At 49.0% G+C, this 21,921-nt stretch overlaps 1 protein-coding gene across 1 annotated transcript; it reads left to right on the top strand.

The window, feature by feature from the left end:
• Positions 1–17,443: 17,443 nt before the first annotated feature.
• On the top strand, positions 17,444–20,333 carry LOC140720125 (uncharacterized). Its single transcript, XM_073035014.1, has 2 exons — positions 17,444–18,934; positions 19,100–20,333. The coding sequence occupies exons 1-2, from the start codon at positions 18,094–18,096 to the stop codon at positions 19,624–19,626; spliced, it is 1,368 nt and encodes a 455-aa protein (XP_072891115.1). The 5' UTR covers positions 17,444–18,093; the 3' UTR covers positions 19,627–20,333.
• The last annotated feature ends 1,588 nt before the right edge of the window (positions 20,334–21,921 follow it).

The raw sequence follows: 21,921 nt of genomic DNA, 5'->3' as shown, positions 1-21,921 counted from the left end.
GTTTCTATAAGATCTTCTGGCATCAGGCATCAGAATATCACCCAGTTCATCTCAAGTTGAGATATACCACAGGTGACTGTGGGAAGCAGATGGAGATCAACCTGGTGGTTCATTTCGGTAGGTCCAATTTGAAGACAGAGTACAATATTAATGATAGGACTCTTGGCAGTTTGGAGGATCAGTGAGATCTTGGGATCTGTGTCAATAGTTCATGCAGAGCTGCTACGCAGCTGGACAATGTTTTTAAGAAGGCCTTCATCAGCCATGGGACTGAGTTCAAAAGCGGTGAGGTACTATTACAGATATAAAAGGCCTTCGTTAGACCCTACTTTTAGCACTTGTTCAATTCTGATCAACTCACTACAGGAAAAAAATACTCTAAATAGGGTGCAGAGGAGATTGACAAGGATGTTGCTTGGATTGGACAGCATGCCTTACAAGAGTAGGTTGAGTAAACTTTGGAGCGATGGAAGATGAGAGGTGACCTGAGAGAGCTGTATAAGATGATGAGAGGCATTGATCATGTGGATAGGCAGAGGTTTTTTCCCAGGGCTGAACTAGCCAACATGAGGGGGCATAGTTTTAAGGTGCTTGGAAGTAGGTACAAGGGGGCTACCAGAGGTATGTTTTTCACACAGAGAGTGGCAGGTACTGCCAGCGATGGTGGTAGAGGTGGATACAATAAGGGTCTTTTCAGACACTGTTAGGTACGTACGTGGAGCTGGGAATAATAGAGGGCTATTTGGTAGTGAAACTCTAGGCAGATTCTAGAGTAGGTTATATGGTCGGCATGATGTTGTCCGAAGGGCCTGTAATGAATTGCAGACTTATGTTTCTGTGATTATATGTGAACTCCCCATCTTCTAACAAGGCACGGATCAGTCATCCTGACTGACCAACAAAATCTCTGACTGTATTCCTGTCTGTATGAGAATGGGCTATTTCGGCCTTCAATCAACCTGTGACTTGGCTCAATCTGTCTCTGTCCTTTGGTATATTTCAAGTTCAGGTCATGTTCCACAACACGACAAAGTGAACTTGTTACTACATGTCTGATCCTTGAGATTTTCTAATTACTGGGATTCCCTCCCCCCTCCCCCCCAGCTGATTGAGTGATGAACCCATCGATGGCAATGCCAATGACTATGAAGGGGTAGGCAGTAGTTATTCTCATTGGAGTGTGGCACTTTTGTGATGTGAAAGCTACAAGTCACCTGTCATCGAGGACAAAGGTGTTTCATATCGTTATTTACCCAGAAAACTAAAGCTGACCGGCAGATTTTTTTATGCTATACAGTACTAATTGACATTTTCACTGACTGGGAGGTAGACTTCATCCAAGAGTAACTGGACACTACATTTTTGTTCCGACGTACTGATCCTCGGATTTACATGGCTGGAGGTCGCTGCGTTAGGGACATTCTCTATGGGGACAACGCTGGCGCGTCAACCATGGCTGCCTCCTTACCCAGAAGACACCACGGAGGAGAAACCTATCTATCCGCCATCAAAGGAAACAGCGATGCGTATGCGCCGGAGAAATGGCGGCGCCGCAAACTCCCCGTGGCTCGGGTAAATCGTGGGGCTGAGAGAGACGGAAAGGACTGGGACTGTCCTGAGGTGCGGGAGCAGTGTGGACGGAGCTCATAGTAATTTTCCTTTAATCGCGGTTCAGACGCCGGTGATTAAGGTCCCACCCGCGGCCCCGCTCCTACCTGCGTCCGATCCCCGAGAGCCTCTCGTCTGCTGAGCGCATGCGCAATGTTCACGAGTGGCTGTGCCGCCCACGCATGCGCATTGGATAAAACAGGATAAAAAAATCTGCAGTCGCGGAAATCCAAAGCAACACCCACAAAATGCTGGAGGAACTCAGGGGGGCAGAAAGCAACAATGGAGAGGAGAGAACAGTCGGCGTTTCAGACCCACACCCTTCTTCAGGACTGGAAAGGAAGGGAGGGAGTAAGAATGTGGGGGGAGATGAGGTGATAGGGTAAACCGGGAGACGGGGAGAGTTAAGAGCTGAGAAGTTAATAAGTGAGAAAGATAAACGGCTGGAGAATAATAATATTTTATTGATCCTGAGTGGGAAATTCATTCCGTTACAGCAGCAACATTTAAAAACACACTTAGCAGTGTGCAGACTTTACTAAAAAGAAAGTAGACAATAATAATATATACAGTAATACTGTACCAATGTGGAATAATATTGAATAAAATAATAACGCAGGGATTATTGAACTAAGATGTGTGTTCACCTATCGCAGAAAGATTAACTCTTGCATTTGGTAAGAAACAATCTGTATAACTATGCTTGAGACGGCGGGGATGTTGGAAAGAGGGATGGGGACTCTGCTGCCTGTCGGTTAGGTCATGGAGAGGATATGACAGATTGTCCATAATCACTAACAGTTTGTTCAGTGACCCCCTCCCCACCACTAACTCGAAAGAGTCCGGTTCTGTCCAAGGATGGATCCATGTTTTCTGATGAGTTTATTTTGTCTTTTTGCACCGATGCTGCTCCCCCAACAGAAAGCAGCAAAGAAGACCGCACTCGCTACAACAGACTGGTAAACAATCTGCACCAACCCGCCTCACACATTCAAGCATCTCGGCTTCATAGAAGATAGAGTCTACTCATCCCCTTCTTGAAAACAACCTTTCTGTTGCTTTTCCAGTCATATCTATTGCCGAGGTGAACACCCAACTAATTGTACTCCTCCACCACAGTGATCTCTTCTCCCAGAATGTATACAGGACTCGTCAATGTCCTCTTCCTCCTAAAATCAATCACCATTTCCCTGGTTTCGGCCACATTCAGGAGCAAGTGATTACTCCCTCACTATTCCACAACCCTGCCCACCAGTCCTCTGTACCCCGACTCCTGCCCATCTCTGCAGAGTCATCAGAGAACTTCTGCAAGTGGCCAGACTCAGAGTTGTACTGAAAGTCTGAGATGTACAGTGTGAACAGAAACGGAGACAGGACAGTCCCTGGTGGGGCTCCAGTGACATTCACCTCCACCTCAGGCAGAGAACCACCCAGCGGTACAAACTGGGCTCTATCAGCCAGGAAGGCAGTGACCCAGGAGATAGTGGATTTGTCTACACCCATTCTTTGCAATTTCTTGCTCAGAAGACGCGGATGGATTGCACTGAAGGCACTAGAGCGATCTAAAATTATGATTCTCACAATGCCACCAGCATCATTCCGGTGGGAGTGAGCTCACTGCAACAGGTGGATGATAGAACACAGAAGCAAAGAAAATCTGCCATACAACACAGGCCCTCCGGCCCACAAAGCTGAGCCCCACATGTCCTTATCGTAGAACTGCCTCGGCTTGCCCACAGCTCCATGTACCTGTCCAGGAGTCTCTGAAAAGACCCTACCGTTCCCCGCTCCACCACGGTCGCCGGCAGCCCGTTCCACGCACTCACCACTCTCTGCGTAAAAAACACAGGCCCCTGACATCTCCTCTGTATCTACTTCCAAGCACCTGCAAAATATCTCCACTCGTGCTCGCCAGTTCAGCCCTGGGGAAAAGCCTCTGACTACCCACATGATCAATGCCTCTCATTATCTTGTACACCTCCATCAGGTCACCTCCCATCCTCCTCTGACTACCCACATGATCAATGCCTCTCATTATCTTGTACACCTCCATCAGGTCACCTCCCATCCTCCATCGTGAAAAGCCGTGTTCACTCAACCGATTCTCAGAAGGCATGCTCCCCCAATCCAGGCAGCATCCTTGTAAATCTCCTCTGCACCCTTTCTATGGTTTCCGCGTCCTTCCTGTAGTGAGGCGACCAGAAATGAGCAGAGTAATCAGAGTGTGGTCTGACCAGGGTCATATATAGCTGCAACATTACCTCTCAGCTCTTAAACTCATGCACCGCGGGCCTTCTGAACCACAAATTCAACCTGCGTAGCAGCTTTGAGTTTCCTATGGACAAAGACCCTAAGATCCCTCTGATCCTCCACACTGCCTAGAGTCTCACCATTAAAACTACGTTCTGCTATCATATTTGACCTACCAGATGAACTACCTCACACTTATCTGGGTTGAACTCCATCTGCCTCTTCTCAGCCCAGTTTTGCATCCGATCAATGTCCCGCTGTAACCTGTGACATTCCTGAGCTATTTCTACTCTCTTTCTTGAAAAAGGGAACAGAATCTGCATCCCTCCAATCCTCTGGAACCTCTCCCGTCCTCATTAATGATGCAAAGATCATCGCCAGAGGCTCAGCAATCTCCTCCCTCACTTCCCACAGAGTCCTGGGGTACATCCCATTGGGTGCCGGTGACTTATCCAACAGATGCTTTCAAAAAGCTCCAGCACATGGGATTGTCCACTCCTGACACACAGTGATACAGAATGACACACAGAACACAGAAAAAAACGGCAAAACGTAGGAGCTGCAGCAACAAGCTGTCACAAGCGCAGCGCCATCTTAGAGTGTGAGTAGCTGGGAGTGTCCCGTCTGACAGTGACCGCAGGTCAGGGCAGGAGACAGCCGGAGAGACTACATCTGCTGACCCGTCTGACAGTGACTGCAGGTCAGGGTAGGAGACAGCCGGAGAGACTACATCTGCTGTCCCGTCTGACAGTGACTGCAGGTCAGGGTAGGAGACAGCCGGAGAGACTACATCTGCTGACCCGTCTGACAGTGACTGCAGGTCAGGGTGGGAGACAGCCGGAGAGACTACATCTGCTGACCCGTCTGACAGTGACTGCAGGTCAGCGTAGGAGACAGCCGGAGAGACTACATCTGCTGACCGGTCTGACAGTGACTGGTCAGGGTAGGAGACAGCCGGAGAGACTACATCTGCTGACCCGTCTGACAGTGACTGCAGGTCAGCGTAGGAGACAGCCGGAGAGACTACATCTGCTGACCCGTCTGACAGTGACTGCAGGTCAGCGTAGGAGACAGCCGGAGAGACTACATCTGCTGACCCGTCTGACAGTGACTGGTCAGGGTAGGTGACAGCCGGAGAGACTACATCTGCCGACCCGTCTGACAGTGACTGGTCAGGGTAGGAGACAGCCGGAGAGACTACATCTGCCGACCCGTCTGACAGTGACTGGTCAGGGTAGGAGACAGCCGGAGAGACTACATCTGCTGACCCGTCTGACAGTGACTGCAGGTCAGCGTAGGAGACAGCCGGAGAGACTACATCTGCCGACCCGTCTGACAGTGACTGGTCAGGGTAGGAAACAGCCGGAGAGACTACATCTGCTGTCCCGTCTGGCAGTGACTGGTCAGGGTAGGAGACAGCCGGAGAGACTACATCTGCTGACCCGTCTGACAGTGACTGCAGGTCAGCGTAGGAGACAGCCGGAGAGACTACATCTGCCGACCCGTCTGACAGTGACTGGTCAGGGTAGGAGACAGCCGGAGAGACTACATCTGCTGTCCCGTCTGACAGTGACTGCAGGTCAGGGTAGGAGACAGCCGGAGAGACTACATCTGCTGACCCGTCTGACAGTGACTGGTCAGGATAGGAGACAGCCGGAGAGACTACATCTGCTGTCCCGTCTGACAGTGACTGCAGGTCAGGGTAGGAGACAGCCGGAGAGACTACATCTGCTGACCCGTCTGACAGTGACTGGTCAGGATAGGAGACAGCCGGAGAGACTACATCTGCTGACCCGTCTGACAGTGACTGGTCAGGGTAGGAGACAGCCGGAGAGACTACATCTGCTGACCCGTCTGACAGTGACTGGTCAGGATAGGAGACAGCCGGAGAGACTACATCTACTGACCCGTCTGACAGTGACTGGTCAGGGTAGGAGACAGCCAGAGAGACTACATCTGCTGACCCGTCTGACAGTGACTGCAGGTCAGGGTAGGAGACAGCCGGAGAGACTACATCCGCTGACCCGTCTGACAGTGACTGGTCAGGGAAGGAGACAGCCGGAGAGACTACATCTGCCGACCCGTCTGACAGTGACTGGTCAGGGTAGGAGACAGCCGGAGAGACTACATCTGCTGTCCCGTCTGGCAGTGACTGGTCAGGGTAGGAGACAGCCGGAGAGACTACATCTGCTGACCCGTCTGACAGTGACTGCGGGTCAGGGTAGGAGACAGCCGGAGAGACTACATCTGCTGACCCGTCTGACAGTGACTGGTCAGGGTAGGAGACAGCCGGAGAGACTACATCTGCTGACCCGTCTGACAGTGACTGGTCAGGGTAGGAGACAGCCGGAGAGACTACATCTGCTGACCCATCTGACAGTGACTGGTCAGGGTAGGAGACAGCCGGAGAGACTACATCTGCTGACCCGTCTGACAGTGACTGGTCAGGGTAGGAGACAGCCGGAGAGACTACATCTGCTGTCCCGTCTGACAGTGACTGGTCAGGGTAGGGGACAGCCGGAGAGACTACATCTGCTGACCCGTCTGACAGTGACTGGTCAGGGTAGGAGACAGCCGGAGAGACTACATCTGCTGACCCGTCTGACAGTGACTGGTCAGGGTAGGAGACAGCCGGAGAGACTACATCTGCTGACCCGTCTGACAGTAACTGGTCAGGGTAGGAGACAGCCGGAGAGACTACATCTGCTGACCGGTCTGACAGTGACTGGTCAGGGTAGGATACAGCCGGAGAGACTACACCTGCTGTCCCGTCTGACAGTGACTGGTCAGGGTAGGAGACAGCCGGAGAGACTACATCTGCTGACCCGTCTGACAGTGATTGGTCAGGGTAGGAGACAGCCGGAGAGACTACATCTGCTGACCCGTCTGACAGTGACTGCAGGTCAGGGTAGGAGACAGCCGGAGAGACTACATCTGCTGACCCGTCTGACAGTGACTGCAGGTCAGGGTAGGAGACAGCCGGAGAGACTACATCTGCTGACCCGTCTGACAGTGACTGGTCAGGGTAGGAGACAGCCGGAGAGACTACATCGGCTGACCCGTCTGACAGTGACCGCAGGTCAGGGTAGGAGACAGCCGGAGAGACTACATCTGCTGACCCGTCTGACAGTGACTGCAGGTCGTGGTAGGAGACAGCCGGAGAGACTACATCTGCTGACCCGTCTGACAGTGACTGCAGGACAGGGTAGGAGACAGCCGGAGAGACTACATCTGCTGACCCGTCTGACAGTGACTGCAGGTCAGGGTAGGAGACAGCCGGAGAGACTACATCTGCTGACCCGTCTGACAGTGACTGGTCAGGATAGGAGACAGCCGGAGAGACTACATCTGCTGTCCCGTCTGACAGTGACTGGTCAGGGTAGGTGACAGCCGGAGAGACTACATCTGCTGTCCTGTCTGACAGTGACTGGTCAGGATAGGAGACAGCCGGAGAGACTACATCTGCTGACCCGTTCTGACAGTGACTGGTCAGGATAGGAGACAGCCGGAGAGATTACATCTGCTGACCCGTCTGACAGTGACTGGTCAGGGTAGGAGACAGCCGGAGAGACTACATCTGCTGACCCGTCTGACAGTGACTGGTCAGGGTAGGAGACAGCCGGAGAGACTACATCTGCTGACCCGTCTGACAGTGACCGCAGGTCAGGGTAGCAGACAGCCGGACAGATTACATCTGCTGACCCGTCTGACAGTGACTGGTCAGGGTAGGAGACAGCCGGAGAGACTACATCTGCTGACCCGTCTGACAGTGACTGGTCAGGGTAGGAGACAGCCGGAGAGACTACATCTGCTGACCCGTCTGACAGTGACTGGTCAGGGTAGGAGACAGCCGGAGAGACTACATCTGCTGACCCGTCTGACAGTGACTGGTCAGGGTAGGAGACAGCCGGAGAGACTACATCTGCTGACCCGTCTGACAGTGACTGCAGGTCAGGGTAGGAGACAGCCGGAGAGACTACATCTGCTGACCCGTCTGACAGTGACTGCAGGTCAGGGTAGGAGACAGCCGGAGAGACTACATCTGCTGACCCGTCTGACAGTGACTGGTCAGGGTAGGAGACAGCCGGAGAGACTACATCTGCTGACCCGTCTGACAGTGACTGGTCAGGGTAGCAGACAGCCGGAGAGACTACATCTGCTGTCCCGTCTGACAGTGACTGGTCAGGGTAGGAGACAGCCGGAGAGACTACATCTGCTGTCCCGTCTGACAGTGACTGGTCAGGGTAGGAGACAGCCGGAGAGACTACATCTGCTGTCCCGTCTGACAGTTACTGGTCAGGGTAGGAGACAGCCGGAGAGACTACATCTGCTGACCCGTCTGACAGTGAGTGCAGGTCAGGGTAGGACACAGCCGGAGAGACTACATCTGCTGACCCGTCTGACAGTGACTGGTCAGGGTATGAGACAGCCGGAGAGACTACATCTGCTGACCCGTCTGACAGTGACTGGTCAGGGTAGGAGACAGCTGGAGAGACTACATCTGCTGACCCGTCTGACAGTGACTGGTCAGGGTATGAGACAGCCGGAGAGACTACATCTGCTGACCCGTCTGACAGTGACTGGTCAGGGTAGGAGACAGCTGGAGAGACTACATCTGCTGACCCGTCTGACAGTGACTGGTCAGGGTAGGAGACAGCCGGACAGACTACATCTGCTGACCCTGTCGGTATCAGCCCCAGGACACAGGAGAACACACATCGTAGTTCAATAGTCTCTGCGTTATTATTTAATATATAATTATTGTGTACATTGTTAATCTATTTTTAGTAAAGTCTGCACAGTGCTAAGTATGTTTTTAAATGTTGCTGCTGTAACGAAAGAATTCCCCACTCGGGATTAATAGTATTTAATAATAATAATTCTCCACCCCTTTATCACTCTCACCAATCAACTTCTCAGCTCTTCACTCCTCCCCGTCTCCGTTTACCCTATCACCTCACCTTCCCCCAGATTCTTACTCCCTCCCTTCCTATCCAGTCCTGAAGAAGGGTCTCGGTCTTAAACGCCGACTGTTCTCTCCTCTCCATAGTTGCTGCCGGCCCCTCTGATTTTCCTCCAGCATTTCCCGTGTGTTGCTTTGGATTTCCGCATCAGCAGATTTTCTCCTGTTTGCTCACATGCGCATGCGCAGAGGTCCGAGGCGGTCCGAACTACCGCGCATGCGCTCCGTAGACGAGAGGCTCACAAGGACCGGCTGCAGGTAGGAGGGGTCTCCGGGAGAGAATTAATCTCCGGTGTCTGAAACGCGATTGAAGGGTTATTACTCTGAGCTCCTGCCGCACTGGTCCTGCACCCCAGGACAGTCCCGGTCGGTTCCCTCTTCCTCAGCCCCACGATCCGTACCCGGGCCCCGGGGAGCTTTCAGCTGACGAGCGCTGGAGCCGCCGCCATTTCTGCGGCGCATGCGTATCGCTAGATCGTTCGGTGGCTGACAGACAGATTTCTCGCTCGTGCGGCCTTTTGGGTAAAGAGGCAGCCATGCGTGACGCTGCCAGCGTTGTCCTGGTACAGTCAGAGGAAATGTGAGCGAATGTCTCTCTCAAACACTGCCGAGGTCCAGCTGTATACATGCAAGGATTAGTAATTCGGAACAAAAATGTATTTCCTAGTTAATCTTGGATGAAAAGTCTACCTTCCAATCAATTAAATTGTCAATTAGTGCTGTATGGCAAAAAAAAAATCCTTCCGTCAGATTTAGTTCCCGCTGGGTAAGTAACCCCTTTGTCCTCGAGGACAAGTGACTTGTGGCTTTCACATCACAAAACTGCCACACTCCAATGAGAATAACTGCTGCCCTCCCATTCAAGATTGCTGGCATTGACATTAATGGATTCATCACTGTGAATCAGCTGGGGTGGGGATCCGAATAATTAGAAAATCTCTGGGATTCTACATGTTGTGGCAATTGCTCTTTGTAGTGTTGTGGAGCATGGCCAGAACTTGAAATAATCCCAAAGGACAGAGACAAATTGAGCCAAGTCACAGGTTGATTGAATGCAGAAACATCCTCATCCAGACAGGAATACAGTCAGAGAATTTGATGGTCAGCCAGGATGACTGATCCGTGCCTTGTTAGAAGATGAGGAGTTCATATAGAGACGGAAATCCACAGTGTAATTACAATTTCCCTACCACATAGCCCTCTATTTTTCTAAGCTCCATGTACCTATCTAAAAGTCTCTTAAAAGGTCCTATTGTACCCACCCTTTGTGTGAAAAACATACCTCTGACATCACCCTTGTACCTACTTCCAAGCACCATAAAACTATGCCCACCCTCCCTCCCCCCCCCCCCCCATGTTAGCCATTTCAATCTTGGGAAAAAGCCTCTTGCTATCCACACGATCAATGCCCCTCATCATCTTATTCGCCTCTATCAGGTCACCTCTCATCTTCCGTCGCTCTGACGTTCACTCAACCTATTCACATGAGGCATGCTCTCCAATCCATACAACATCTTTGTAAACCTCCTCTGCCCTCTGTCTATAGTATCCACGTCCTTCCTGTATTGAGGGACCAGAACTGAACACAGTACCAAAAGTGAGGTCTAACTAAGCCCTTATATCTGTAAATCTCCTCTGCCCTCTGTCTATAGTATCCACGTCCTTCCTGTATTGAGGGACCAGAACTGAACACAGTACCAAAAGTGAGGTCTAACTAAGGCCTTATATCTGTAAATCTCCTCTGCCCTCTGTCGATAGTATCCATGTCCTTCCTGTATTGAGGGACCAGAACTGAACACAGTACCAAAAGTGAGGTCTAACTAAGGCCTTATATCTGTAAATCTCCTCTGCCCTCTGTCGATAGTATCCATGTCCTTCCTGTATTGTGGGACCAGAACTGAACACAGTACCAAAAGTGAGGTCTAACTAAGGCCTTATATCTGTAAAGTTAACTCAGGGCATTTGAACTAGGTCCCATTGTTGATGAAGGCCTTCTTAACAATACTGTCAACCTGCCCAGCAGCTTTGTGTGCACGATTGACACGGACCCCAAGATCTCGCTGATCCTCCACCCTGCCAAGACTCCTGACATTAATATTGTATTCTGTCTTCAAATGTGACCGACTGAAAGGAACCACTGGGTTGAACTCCATCTGTCACTTCTCAGCCCAGTTCTGCATCCTATTGATGTCCGGCTGTAACCTCCAGACTATCCACAACAACCCCAACATTTGTGTCATCGACAAACTTACAAACCCACCCTTCTAGAAACATAGGAAACCTACAGCACGATACAGGCTCTTTGGCCCACTTAGCCCTCTATTTTACTAAGCTCCATGTACCTATCCAAAAGTCTCTTCAAAGACACTATCATATCTGCCTCCACCACCGTTGCCAGCAGCCCATTCCACACACTCACCACTCTCTGAGTAAAAGACTTACCCCTGACATCTCCTCTGTACCTACGCCCCAGCACATGAAACCTGTGTCCTCTTGTGGCAACCATTTCCGACCTGGGAAAAAGCCTCTGACTATCCACATGATCATGCCTCTCATCATCTTAAACACTACTTCCTCATCAAGGTCATTTGTAAAAGTTACAAAGAGGAGGGGTCCCAGCAAAGATCCCTGCTGAACTGCACTGGTCACCGTCCTTCATACAGCATCTACATGCACCCTTTGGCTTCTGTGGGCAAGCCAATTCTGGATCCACAAAGCAAGGTCACCTTGGATCCTTGCCTCATTAATTTCTCAATGAGCTTTGCTTGAGGAACCTTATCAAAAGTCTTACTGAAAGCCACGTACACTACATCCAATGCTCTACCTTCATCACTGTGCTTGGTGGCATCTTCAAAGAATTCAATCTGGTTCGTAAGGCATGACCTGCCCTTAACAAAGCCATGCTGACTATCCCTGATCAGATTATGTCTCTCCAATTGTCTGAAGTCCTGCCTCCCAGGATCTTCTCCAACCACTTGCCCACCACTGAAGCAAGACTCCATAACATACAGGAGCAGAAGTAGGCCATTTGGCCCATCGAGACTGCACCGCCATTTAATCACGGGCTGATCCAATTATTCCAGTCATCCGCATTCCCCTGCTTTCACCCAATACCCTTCGATGCCCTGGCTAATCAAGAAACTATCTATCTCTGCCTTAAATACACCCAATGACTTGGCCTCCACAGCCACTCGTGGCAACAAATTCCACAAATTTACCACCCTCTGACTAAAGTAATTTCTCCGCATCTCAGTTCCGAAAGGTCGTCCTTCAATCGTGAAGTTGTGCCCTCTTGTCCTAGACTCCCCTACCATGGGAAATAACTTTTCCATATCTAATCAGTTCAGGCCTTTTAATGTTCAGAGTGTTTCTGTGAGAACTCCCTCATTCTCCTGAACTTCAGGGAATACAGCTCAAGAGCTGCTGGACGTTCCTCATGCGGTAACTGTTAAGAACACAAAAGTCTCAGCAGCAATGGAACGCCTGGAGTCTGGTTTTGCTGTTAACTAAACAGTGTTTTATTAGTAACTACGTCATTTAGTAACTCAAACCAGGTAAATCAATAGTTAATGCTGTTATGCATATACAGGTGTAAATATATAAATCCCCGAACTTCTTCAAGCTTAGATGGTAAATGATACAGTCTTACGATGGTGTGGTAAGGAAATTCAATTCGGTCCACGGGATTGAAGTGAGAGAGAGAGAGAGAGAGATGTGTAATCCAAGTAAACAGATGTTGTCAATCCTCCTCCATGTCCTCCAAATCTTCTAAGTTAGCCAAACATGACCAGCTTAAGAGCGCCATCTCCAAGTGATAATCTACCAACCCAAGCAGGGGTTAGACACACCGGTAGATGCCACAGGGTTGCCCTCAAACGCACTAATAGTCATGGGTCGATTCCTCTTAATCGATCCTCAGCCCCACCCTTGTGGGCACTTAAAAGTTCAGTGGCAATTCCGCCACCAGCCTTTGTGCATCTGCGTGTCCCACGAAAGAGACAGTGACGCTTGTTTAAATGCCGGTGTGCTGAACAGCAGCTGTCCATCATGTAGCGTTCTTGTTCTCTCTCTCTCTCTCTCCCTCCCCCCTCCCTCCCCCCCTCTCTCCTCCCTCTCCCTCTACTTGCGCTGTACATCTCTCTCTCTCTCTCTCTTACAGGCATGATTCTTAAAGGCACAGTCCATAATGAATAAAACTTAAGATTTCATCGCAGTAACCATTTCATACCTGGAATCATTCTCGTGAATCTTCTCTGAGCCATCACCAATGTCAATATATCCTTTCCAAAATGAGGAGCCCAATCCTGTACACAATACTCCGTGTGGTCTCCCGAGTGCCTTATAAAGCCACAACATCACATCACTGCTCTTATATTCTATACCTCTAGAATTTTGCCTTATTCACAACCGGCTCAACCTGGAGGTTCACCTTTAGTGTATCTAGCACAAGGACTCCCAAGTCTCTTGGATTCTCTGCATTTTGAATTCTCTCCCCATCTAAATCATAGTCTGCCCATTTATTTCTTCTACCAAAGTGCATGACCACACACTTTCCAACATTGTATTTCATTTACCCCTTCTTTGCTATTCCCCTAAACTATCTAAGTCTCTTTGCAGGCTCTCTGTTTCCTCAACACTGCCCGCTCCTCCACCTGTCTTTTTATCATCGGCAAATTTAGCCATAAATCCTTTAATACCATAGTCAAAATCATTAACATGTATCATAAAAAGCAGCGGTCCCGACTCTGACCCCTGTGGAACTCCACTGGTAACAGGAAGCCAGCCAGAATAGGATCCTTTATTCCCACTCTCTGTTTTCTGCCGACCAGCCAATGCTCCACCCACTTTAATAACTTCCCTGTCATACCATGGGCTTTTATCTTGCTAAGCAGCCTCATGTGCAGCACATTGTCAAAGGCCTTCTGAACATCCAAGTACACCACGTCTACTGCGTCTCCTTTGTCTACCCTGCTAGTAATTTCCTCAAAGAATTGCAGTAGGTTTGTCAGGCAGGATTTTCCTTTCAGGAAACCATGCTGGCTTTGGCCTATCTTGTCATGCGGCTCCAGGTACTCCATAATCTCATCCCTAACAATCGATTCCATCAACTGCCAGCCATTGATGTCATGCTAATGGGTCTATAGTTCCCTTTCTGTTGCCTCTGTCCCTTCTTAAATAGCGGAGTAACATTTGCTATTTTCCAGTCATCTAGTACAATGCCAGAATTTATCGATTCTTGAAAGATCATTGTTAATGCCTCCACTATCTCTTCAGCTATTTTCTTCAGAACCCGAGGGTGCATTGCATCAGGTCCTGGAGATTTATCCACCCTCAGACCATTAAACATCCAGAGCACCTTCTGAGTCGTAATTGTCACTGCACAAACTTCACTTCCCTGATACTCTTGAATGTCTGGTACACATTCAGTTCCTCTTACTTCTCAGCAACTCTCATTACAGTAACTCCAGCGATATTTTGTATTGGTCCTATAATCTACCCTCGACTCTTTTTACCCTTTACATATATTTTAAAAAGCTTTCAGTTTCTACTTTGAGATTAGTCACCAGCTTTCTCTCATAATTCATCTTTTCCTTCCGAATGACCTTCTGAGTTTTCTTCTGCAAGTTTTTAAAAGCTTCCCAATCCTCTATCTTCCCACTAGCTCGAACTTCCTCGTATGCCCTCTCTTTTGCTTTTACTTTGGCTCTGACTTCACTTGTCAGCCACAGTAGTGTCCTTCTTCCCTTTGAAAGTTTCTTCTTATTCGGAATATATCTGTCTTGCATTTCCCTCATTATTTGCAGAAAATCCACCCATTTCTGCTGTGCTGTCCTTCCTGCAAATGTCCCTTTTCAGTCAACTTCAGCCAGTTCCCCTCTCGTCCATTGCAATTTCCTTTATTCCACTGAAATACTGACACATTGGTTTTATTTTTTCTCCTCTCAAATTTCAACGTGAATTTGATCATATTGGGATCACCCAGTCCAGCATAGCCGATCCCCGAGTGGGCTCAACAACCAGCTGTTCTAAAAAGCCATCCCTCAGACATTTTACAAATTCTTTCTCTCGAGGTCCTCCCAATTCACGTTCATGTTAAACTCGCCAATGATTATCATGACATTGCCTTTCTGACAGGCCTTTTCTATCTCCTGTAATCCACATCCCGACTGCTGTTTGGAGATCTGTATACAACTGCCATTAGGGTCCTTTTACCCTTGCCATTTCTTAACTCAACCCGTAGAGACTCATGACCCTATCATGTGGATAGGGTGGTGAAGAAAGCTTTTGGTATGCCGGCCTTTATCAATCAGAGCATTCAGTATAGGGGTTGGGATGTAATGTTAAAACTGTACAAGGCATTGGTAAGGCCGAATTTGGAGTATTGTGTACAGTTCTGGTCACCAAATTATAGGAAAGATATCAACAAAATAGAGAGAGTACAGAGAAGATTTACTAGAATGTAGATAGATAGATACTTTATTCATCCCCATGGGGAAATTACCTGTGTTTCAGCACCTAAGTTACAGGGAAAGGCTGAACAAGTTAGGTCTTTATTCTTTGGAGCGTAGAAGGTTGAGGGGGACTTGATAGAGGTATTTAAAATAATGAGGGGGATAGATAGAGTTGACGTGGATAGGCTTTTTCCATTGTGAATAGGGGAGGTTCAAACAAGAGGAGGTGATTTGAGAGTTAGGGGGCAAAAGTTTAAGGGTAACACGAGAGGGAATTTCTTTACTCAGAGAGTGGTAGCTGTGTGAAATGAGCTTCCAGTAGAAGTGGTAGAGGCAGGTTTGGTATTGTCATTTAAAGTAAAATTGGATAGGTATATGGACAGGCAAGGAATGGAGGGTTATGGGCTGAGTGCGGGTCGGTGGGACTAGGTGAGTGTAAGCGTCGGCACGGATTAGAAGGGCCGAGATGGCCTGTTTCGGTGCTGTAATTGTTATATGGTTAGACGGTTACACCTTACAATCCTATGTCATCTCTTTCCAATGATTTAATATTATTTTTATCCATAGAGCCACACCACCCTCTCTGCCCAGTAACCTATCATTCTGATACACCGTGTATTCTTGGACGTTCAACTCCCAACGGCAGCCACCTTTTATCCAAGTTTCAGAGATTGTCCAATTTGCCAATCTGCAGCTGAATTTCAAGATTGTCCATTTTAATCCTCATGCTCTGTACATTCAAATAACACTCTCAGCCCAGGATTTGTTGCTTTCTGTTTTAACTGCCCCACATCTCTATTGCCCTGTTCCTCATGCCACTGGCTTTGATTAAGCCTCATCTCCTGACCATTCTTTCTACAATCTCTGTTGCACACTATCTTCGATTTATTTCTGTTTCCCTTTTCCTCAGCCCCATCACTCCGATTCCCATCCCCAAGCCAAATCAGTTTAAACCCTACCTAACAGCTCTATTAAATGTGCCGGCTAGAATATTGGACCCCTTCGGGTTCAGGTGTACCCCGTCCTCTTTGTACAGGTCGTACCTCCCCCAGAAGAGGCCCCAGTGATCCAGGAATCTGAAGCCCTGCCCCCTACACCAGTCTCTCAGCCACACATTAATACACCTGATCATGCTATTCTTGCTCTCGCTAGCACGTGGCACAGGCAGCAATCCCGAGGTTACTACCCTAGAGGTCCTGCCTTTCAGCTTCCTACCGAACTCCCTGAATTCTCTCCTCACGCCCTCCTCCCTTTGTCTACCTGTGTCATTTATACCAACGTGTACCGAGACTTCTGGCTGGTCACCCTCTCCCTTCAGAATACTCTGCACCCGATCTGAGAGATCCCGTACCCTGGCACCTGGGAGGCAACACACCACGCGTGTATCTCTGTCAGGCTTGCAGAACCTCCTGTCCGTTCCCCTCACTATTGAATCCTGTGACTACCGCATTCCTCATCTTCCTCTTTCCCTTCTACACCACGGAACCAGTCTCAGTGCCAGAGACCCGATCGTCATGGTCGTCCTCTGTCAGGTCATCCCCCCTCAACCGCATCCAAAGCGAGGTAACGATTACTGAGGGAGATGGCCACTGGGGCACTCTCCACTCACTGGTCTATAATTTCTGGGTTCCCTCTACTCCATTCCCTTAACAAGGGAACAATGTCTTCCAATCCTCTGGTACATCTCCCTTCCTGAGTGGTAATACAAAGGTCATCGCCAGAGGCTCAGCAATCTCCTACCTCGCTTCCCACAGTAGCCCGGGGTATATCTCAGGTTGAGTTGCTCCAGCTTGAGTTGATCTGGGTAAAATTGTGATGCCACAGCTCACATTGACAGGAGATCTTACAGAAACATGTAAAATTATGAAAGGGGTAGATAAGCCAGAGGCAGGGAAGGTGCTTCCACTGGTAGGTGAGGCTGGTACGAGAGGACATTGCCTCAAGATAGGGGGATGTGGGATGGAGATGAGGAGGAACTGGTTTTCCCTGAGGGTGGTGAGTCTGTGGATTTCTCTGCCTAATGAAGCAGTGGAGGCAACCTCAGTAAATGCATTTGAGACAATGTTTTATAGATTTTTGCATAGTAGGGGAATTAAGGGTTATGGCGAAACGGCAGGTCGATGGAGATGAGTCCATGGCCAGATCTGCCATGATTAATTAAATGGCGGAGCAGGCTGGACCGGCTGTGTTTTCACCACAGACTAAAATCCCACCTGAAATATTCTCCTTCACCCATTGATGTATTTTGCGTTGTTGTTGATCCTTGGAGATAAAGATGTACCTCATTCCAGTTGGAATTGTATCTGTGTCTGAAATGAAGTTTTCTATTGTAACTCAGTGTTATCCACAGGAACCGGGGTGCTGAGAACACACCAGCATTTGTTCACTGGAGATCAGTTCTTCAACTGCATTGATTGTACAAGGGATTCAAACGTCTGACTGTCTGAATTGCCAGATGATTGATCGCAGTGAGATATCATTCTCCTTCTCTCAGTGTGGGAAGGGATTCACTCACAGCATACCCACAGACACGTCGATGAGTTCACTGTGGGGAGAGGCCATTCACCTGCTCTGTGTGAGGGAGGGGATCTACTCAGTCATCCAGTCTGAAGATACATCAGCAAGTTCACACCACAGTGAGATGCTCCGCCTGTTCTGACTGCGGGAAGCAATTCATTCTGTCATCGATGCTGAAGATATATCCAAAAATTCACCAGTGAGGAGACGTTTCTCAGAGTGTGGGAAGGCACTGACACAATCAACCACACTACAGAGACACCAGCAAGTTCACACGGTGCCATGGCCTTTCCCCACCTCTGAATGGCAAAACAGAATCATTTAGTCATCTCAACTGAACAAACGTCACCAGTTCACACTGAGAAGATGCCGTTCACCTGCTCAGACTGTGGGAAGGAGTTCACTTCGTCATCTCAACTGAAGGTACACGGGCGAGTTCACACTGGGGAGAGGCCGTTCACCTGCTCAGACTGTGGGAAGCGATTCACTCGGTCATCTCACCTACTGAGACACCAGCTGGTTCACACTGGGGAGAAACCGTTCATCTGCTCAGAATGTGGGAAGGCATTCACTCGGTCATCTCAACTACAGGAACATCAGCAAACTCACACTGGGGAGAAACCGTTCAGCTGCTCAGAATGTGGGAAGGGATTCACCCGGTCATCTGACCTGAAGGTACATCAGCAAGTTCATACTGGGGTGAGTCCGTTCACCTGCTCTGAATGTGGGAAAGGATTCACGCACTCATCCAAACTACAGAGACACTTGCTGGTTCACACTGGGGAGAGGCCATTCACCTGCACTGAATGTGGGAAGGGATTCACTCAGTCATCCAAACTACAGACACACTGGCTGGTTCACACCGGGGAGAAACCGTTTGCCTGCTCCGTATGTGAGAAAGGATTCACACGGTCATCTCAACTGAAGGAACATCAGCGAATTCACACTGGGGAGAAACCATTCACTTGCTCAGACTGTGGGAAGGAGTTCGCTCGTGCAGCTCAGCTGAGCGTACATCAACGATTTCACACCGGGGAGAAACCGTTCAGCTGCTCTGAATGTGGGAAGAGATTCACTCTGTCATCTGACATGAAAATACATCAGCGAGTTCACACTGGGGAGAGGCCGTTCACCTGCTCGGACTGTGGGAAGCGATTCATTCGGTCATCTGAACTGAACACACATCAGTGCTTTCACACTGGGCAGAAACCGTTCATTTGCTCAGACTGTGGGAAAAGATTCACTCTGTCATTTCGTCTACTGAGGCACCAGTTAGTTCACACTGGGGAGAAACCGTTCATCTGCTCAGACTGTGGAAAGGTGTTCGCTCGATCATCTGGCTTGAAAGTTCATCAGCGAGTTCACACTGGGGAGAGGCCTTTCACCTGCTCAGACTGTGGGAAGGAGTTTGCTGGGTCATCGGACTTGAAAATACATCTGCGAGTTCACATTGGGGAGAGGCCGTTCACCTGCTCTGTGTGTGTGAAGGGATTCACTCACTCATCCACCCTACAGAGACACCAGCTGGTTCACACTGGGGAGAGGCCATTCACCTGCTCTGAATGTGGGAAGGGATTCACTCAGTCATCCAACCTTTTGTCACACCAGCGAATCCACACTGGGGAAAGGCCGTTCACCTGCTCAGATTGTGGGAAGGCATTCGCTCACTCATCCACCCTTTTGTCACATCAGCGAATCCACACTGGGGAGAGGCCATTCACCTGCCCTGAATGTGGGAAGGGATTCACTCGGTCATCCAAGCTACAGAGACACCAGTTAGTTCATACTGGGGAGAAACCATTCACTTTCTCAGATTGTGGGAAGGGATTCACTTAGTCATCTGACTTGAAGCTGCATCAGCGAGTTCACACTGGGGACAGACCGTCAGACTATAAGATATAAGACCAGAATGAGGCTGTTTACCCCATCGAGTCTGTTCTATCATTTTATCGTGGCTGATCCAAATTTCCCCTCTGCTCCAATCACCTGTCTTGTCCCCGTATCCCTTCATGCCCGGATCAATCAAGATTCTATCCACCTCTGCCCTAAATGTACATAAAGAATTGGCCTCCACAGCTGCCTGTGGCACGGAATTCCGCAGATTCACCACTCTCTGTCCGTTCTCTGTCATCTCCGTTCTGAAAGGACACCCCTCTATTCTGATGCTCTGTTCCCTGGTCGTAGACTCTTCCACCACAGGAAACATCCTTTCCACATCCACTCTATCAAGCCCTTCCACAGTTTGAGAAGTTTCAATGAGATCAGTCCTAATTCCTCTGCTGATACAGGCTCAGGCCCATTAAACACTCTTCATATGACAATCCATTCAATCCTGGAATCTGTTTTTGTGAACATACTTTGAACCTTCTCCAGCTTCAGCACATCCTTTCCAAGATAAGGGGCCCAAACCTGTACTCCAAGTGAGGCCTCACCAGTGACTACCGACTTCCCAAATTACATCCTTGCTTATATATTGTCGATCTCTGGAAATGAATGCTAACGTTGTATTTGCCTTCCACACCACAGACTCAACCTGCAAATAGATAGATAGATACTTTATTCATCCCCATGGGGAAATTCAACATTTTTTCCAATGTCCCATACACTTGTTGTAGCAAAGACTAATTACATACAATACTTAACACAGTAATAATATGATATGCATCTAAATCACTAACTCAGAAAGCATTAATAATAGCTTTTAAAAAAAAGTTCTTAAGTCCTGGCAGTTGAATTGTAAAGCCTAATGGCATTGGGGAGTATTGACCTCTTCATCCTGTCTGAGGAGCATTGCATCGACAGTAACCTGTCACTGAAACTGCTTCTCTGTCTCTGGATGGTGCTATGTAGAGGATGTTCAGGGTTTTCCATAATTGACCGTAGCCTACTCAGCGCCCTTCGCTCAGCTACCGATGTTAAACTCTCCAGTACTTTGCCCACGACAGAGCCCGCCCTCCTTACCAGCTTATTAAGACGTGAAGCGTCCTTCTTCTTAATGCTTCCTCCCCAACACGCCACCACAAAGAAGAGGGCGCTCTCAACAACTGACCTATAGAACATCTTCAGCATCTCACTGCAGACATTGAATGACGCCAACCTTCTAAGGAAGTACAGTCGACTCTGTGCCTTCCTGCACAAGGCATCTGTGTTGGCAGTCCAGTCTAGCTTCTCATCTAACTGTACTCCCAGATACTTGTAGCTGTTAGGGAATCCTGAACATGGACTCCCCGTGTCCCTTTGCACCTCAGTTGTTTGGTATTTTCTGCCCATTTCGAAGAAGTTAACACCTTCATTTCTTCTACCAAAATGCATGAACATACACTTCCCAGGACTGTATTCCATCTGCTGTTTTTTTCCCCATTCTCTAAATCTATCTCAGTCCTTCTGTACCCTCTCTACCGAAAACTACCTGCCCCTCCTCATGTCTTCATATCGTCTGCAAACCTTGTAACAAAGCCAGCAATTCTGTCTTCCAAACTATTGGAATATAACACAAATCAGAGAGCCCTGAGGAACACCACTAGTAACTGGCAGCCTACCAGAGATGGCTCCCTTTATTCCCAGTCTTTGCCTCCTACCATTCAGCTTGTCATGGTCCGGTCCGTGACGTCTGCGTTCCGGTTCACGGTCCGGTCCATGGACTCTGGACTCCGGGTCTTCTGGCTGTCCATTGTTTCAGTTGGGCTCAATCACAGGCACCTGATTCTCAAATTGGGGCTGGAATATAAGTGGCCCTGGGTTCAAGTGTGGTTGCTGGTTCATCTTGTCAGTATCCTGTTCTCTCCTCTCTGGGGTTCGTCTTGACAGTATGCTCTCCTTGCCTCCGTTGGGTAAGACAGGCCTGAGGCTGGACTGTTCCCTTCCCTTCCCCTTCTATCAGCAACCCACGCCTGAAGCCTTGCCTGCAACCTCGCCTGCGTCCTCCCCTGTTATCACTGTCAAGTTTAACCGCTGGAGTGAGACTGGAGCCTTGCCCCTCCAACAGAAGAAACCATCTATCTAGGAGCTTGGAACTGTCTCTTTGTGTCCCCGTGTTTAGTGTCCGTGTATGAGTCCCGGCCCTACGTCCTGTCCCCAAGGAGGGGTCCTGACTCTATGTAAAGCCCCAGCCCTACGTCCTGTCCCCAAGGA

The sequence above is a fragment of the Hemitrygon akajei genome, unplaced genomic scaffold (genome assembly GCF_048418815.1).
Source record: "Hemitrygon akajei unplaced genomic scaffold, sHemAka1.3 Scf000037, whole genome shotgun sequence".
Classification (NCBI taxonomy): Eukaryota; Metazoa; Chordata; class Chondrichthyes; order Myliobatiformes; family Dasyatidae; genus Hemitrygon; species Hemitrygon akajei.
The sequence above is the reverse complement of the archived record's forward strand: the minus strand, read 5'-3'. Positions and strand labels throughout refer to the sequence as shown.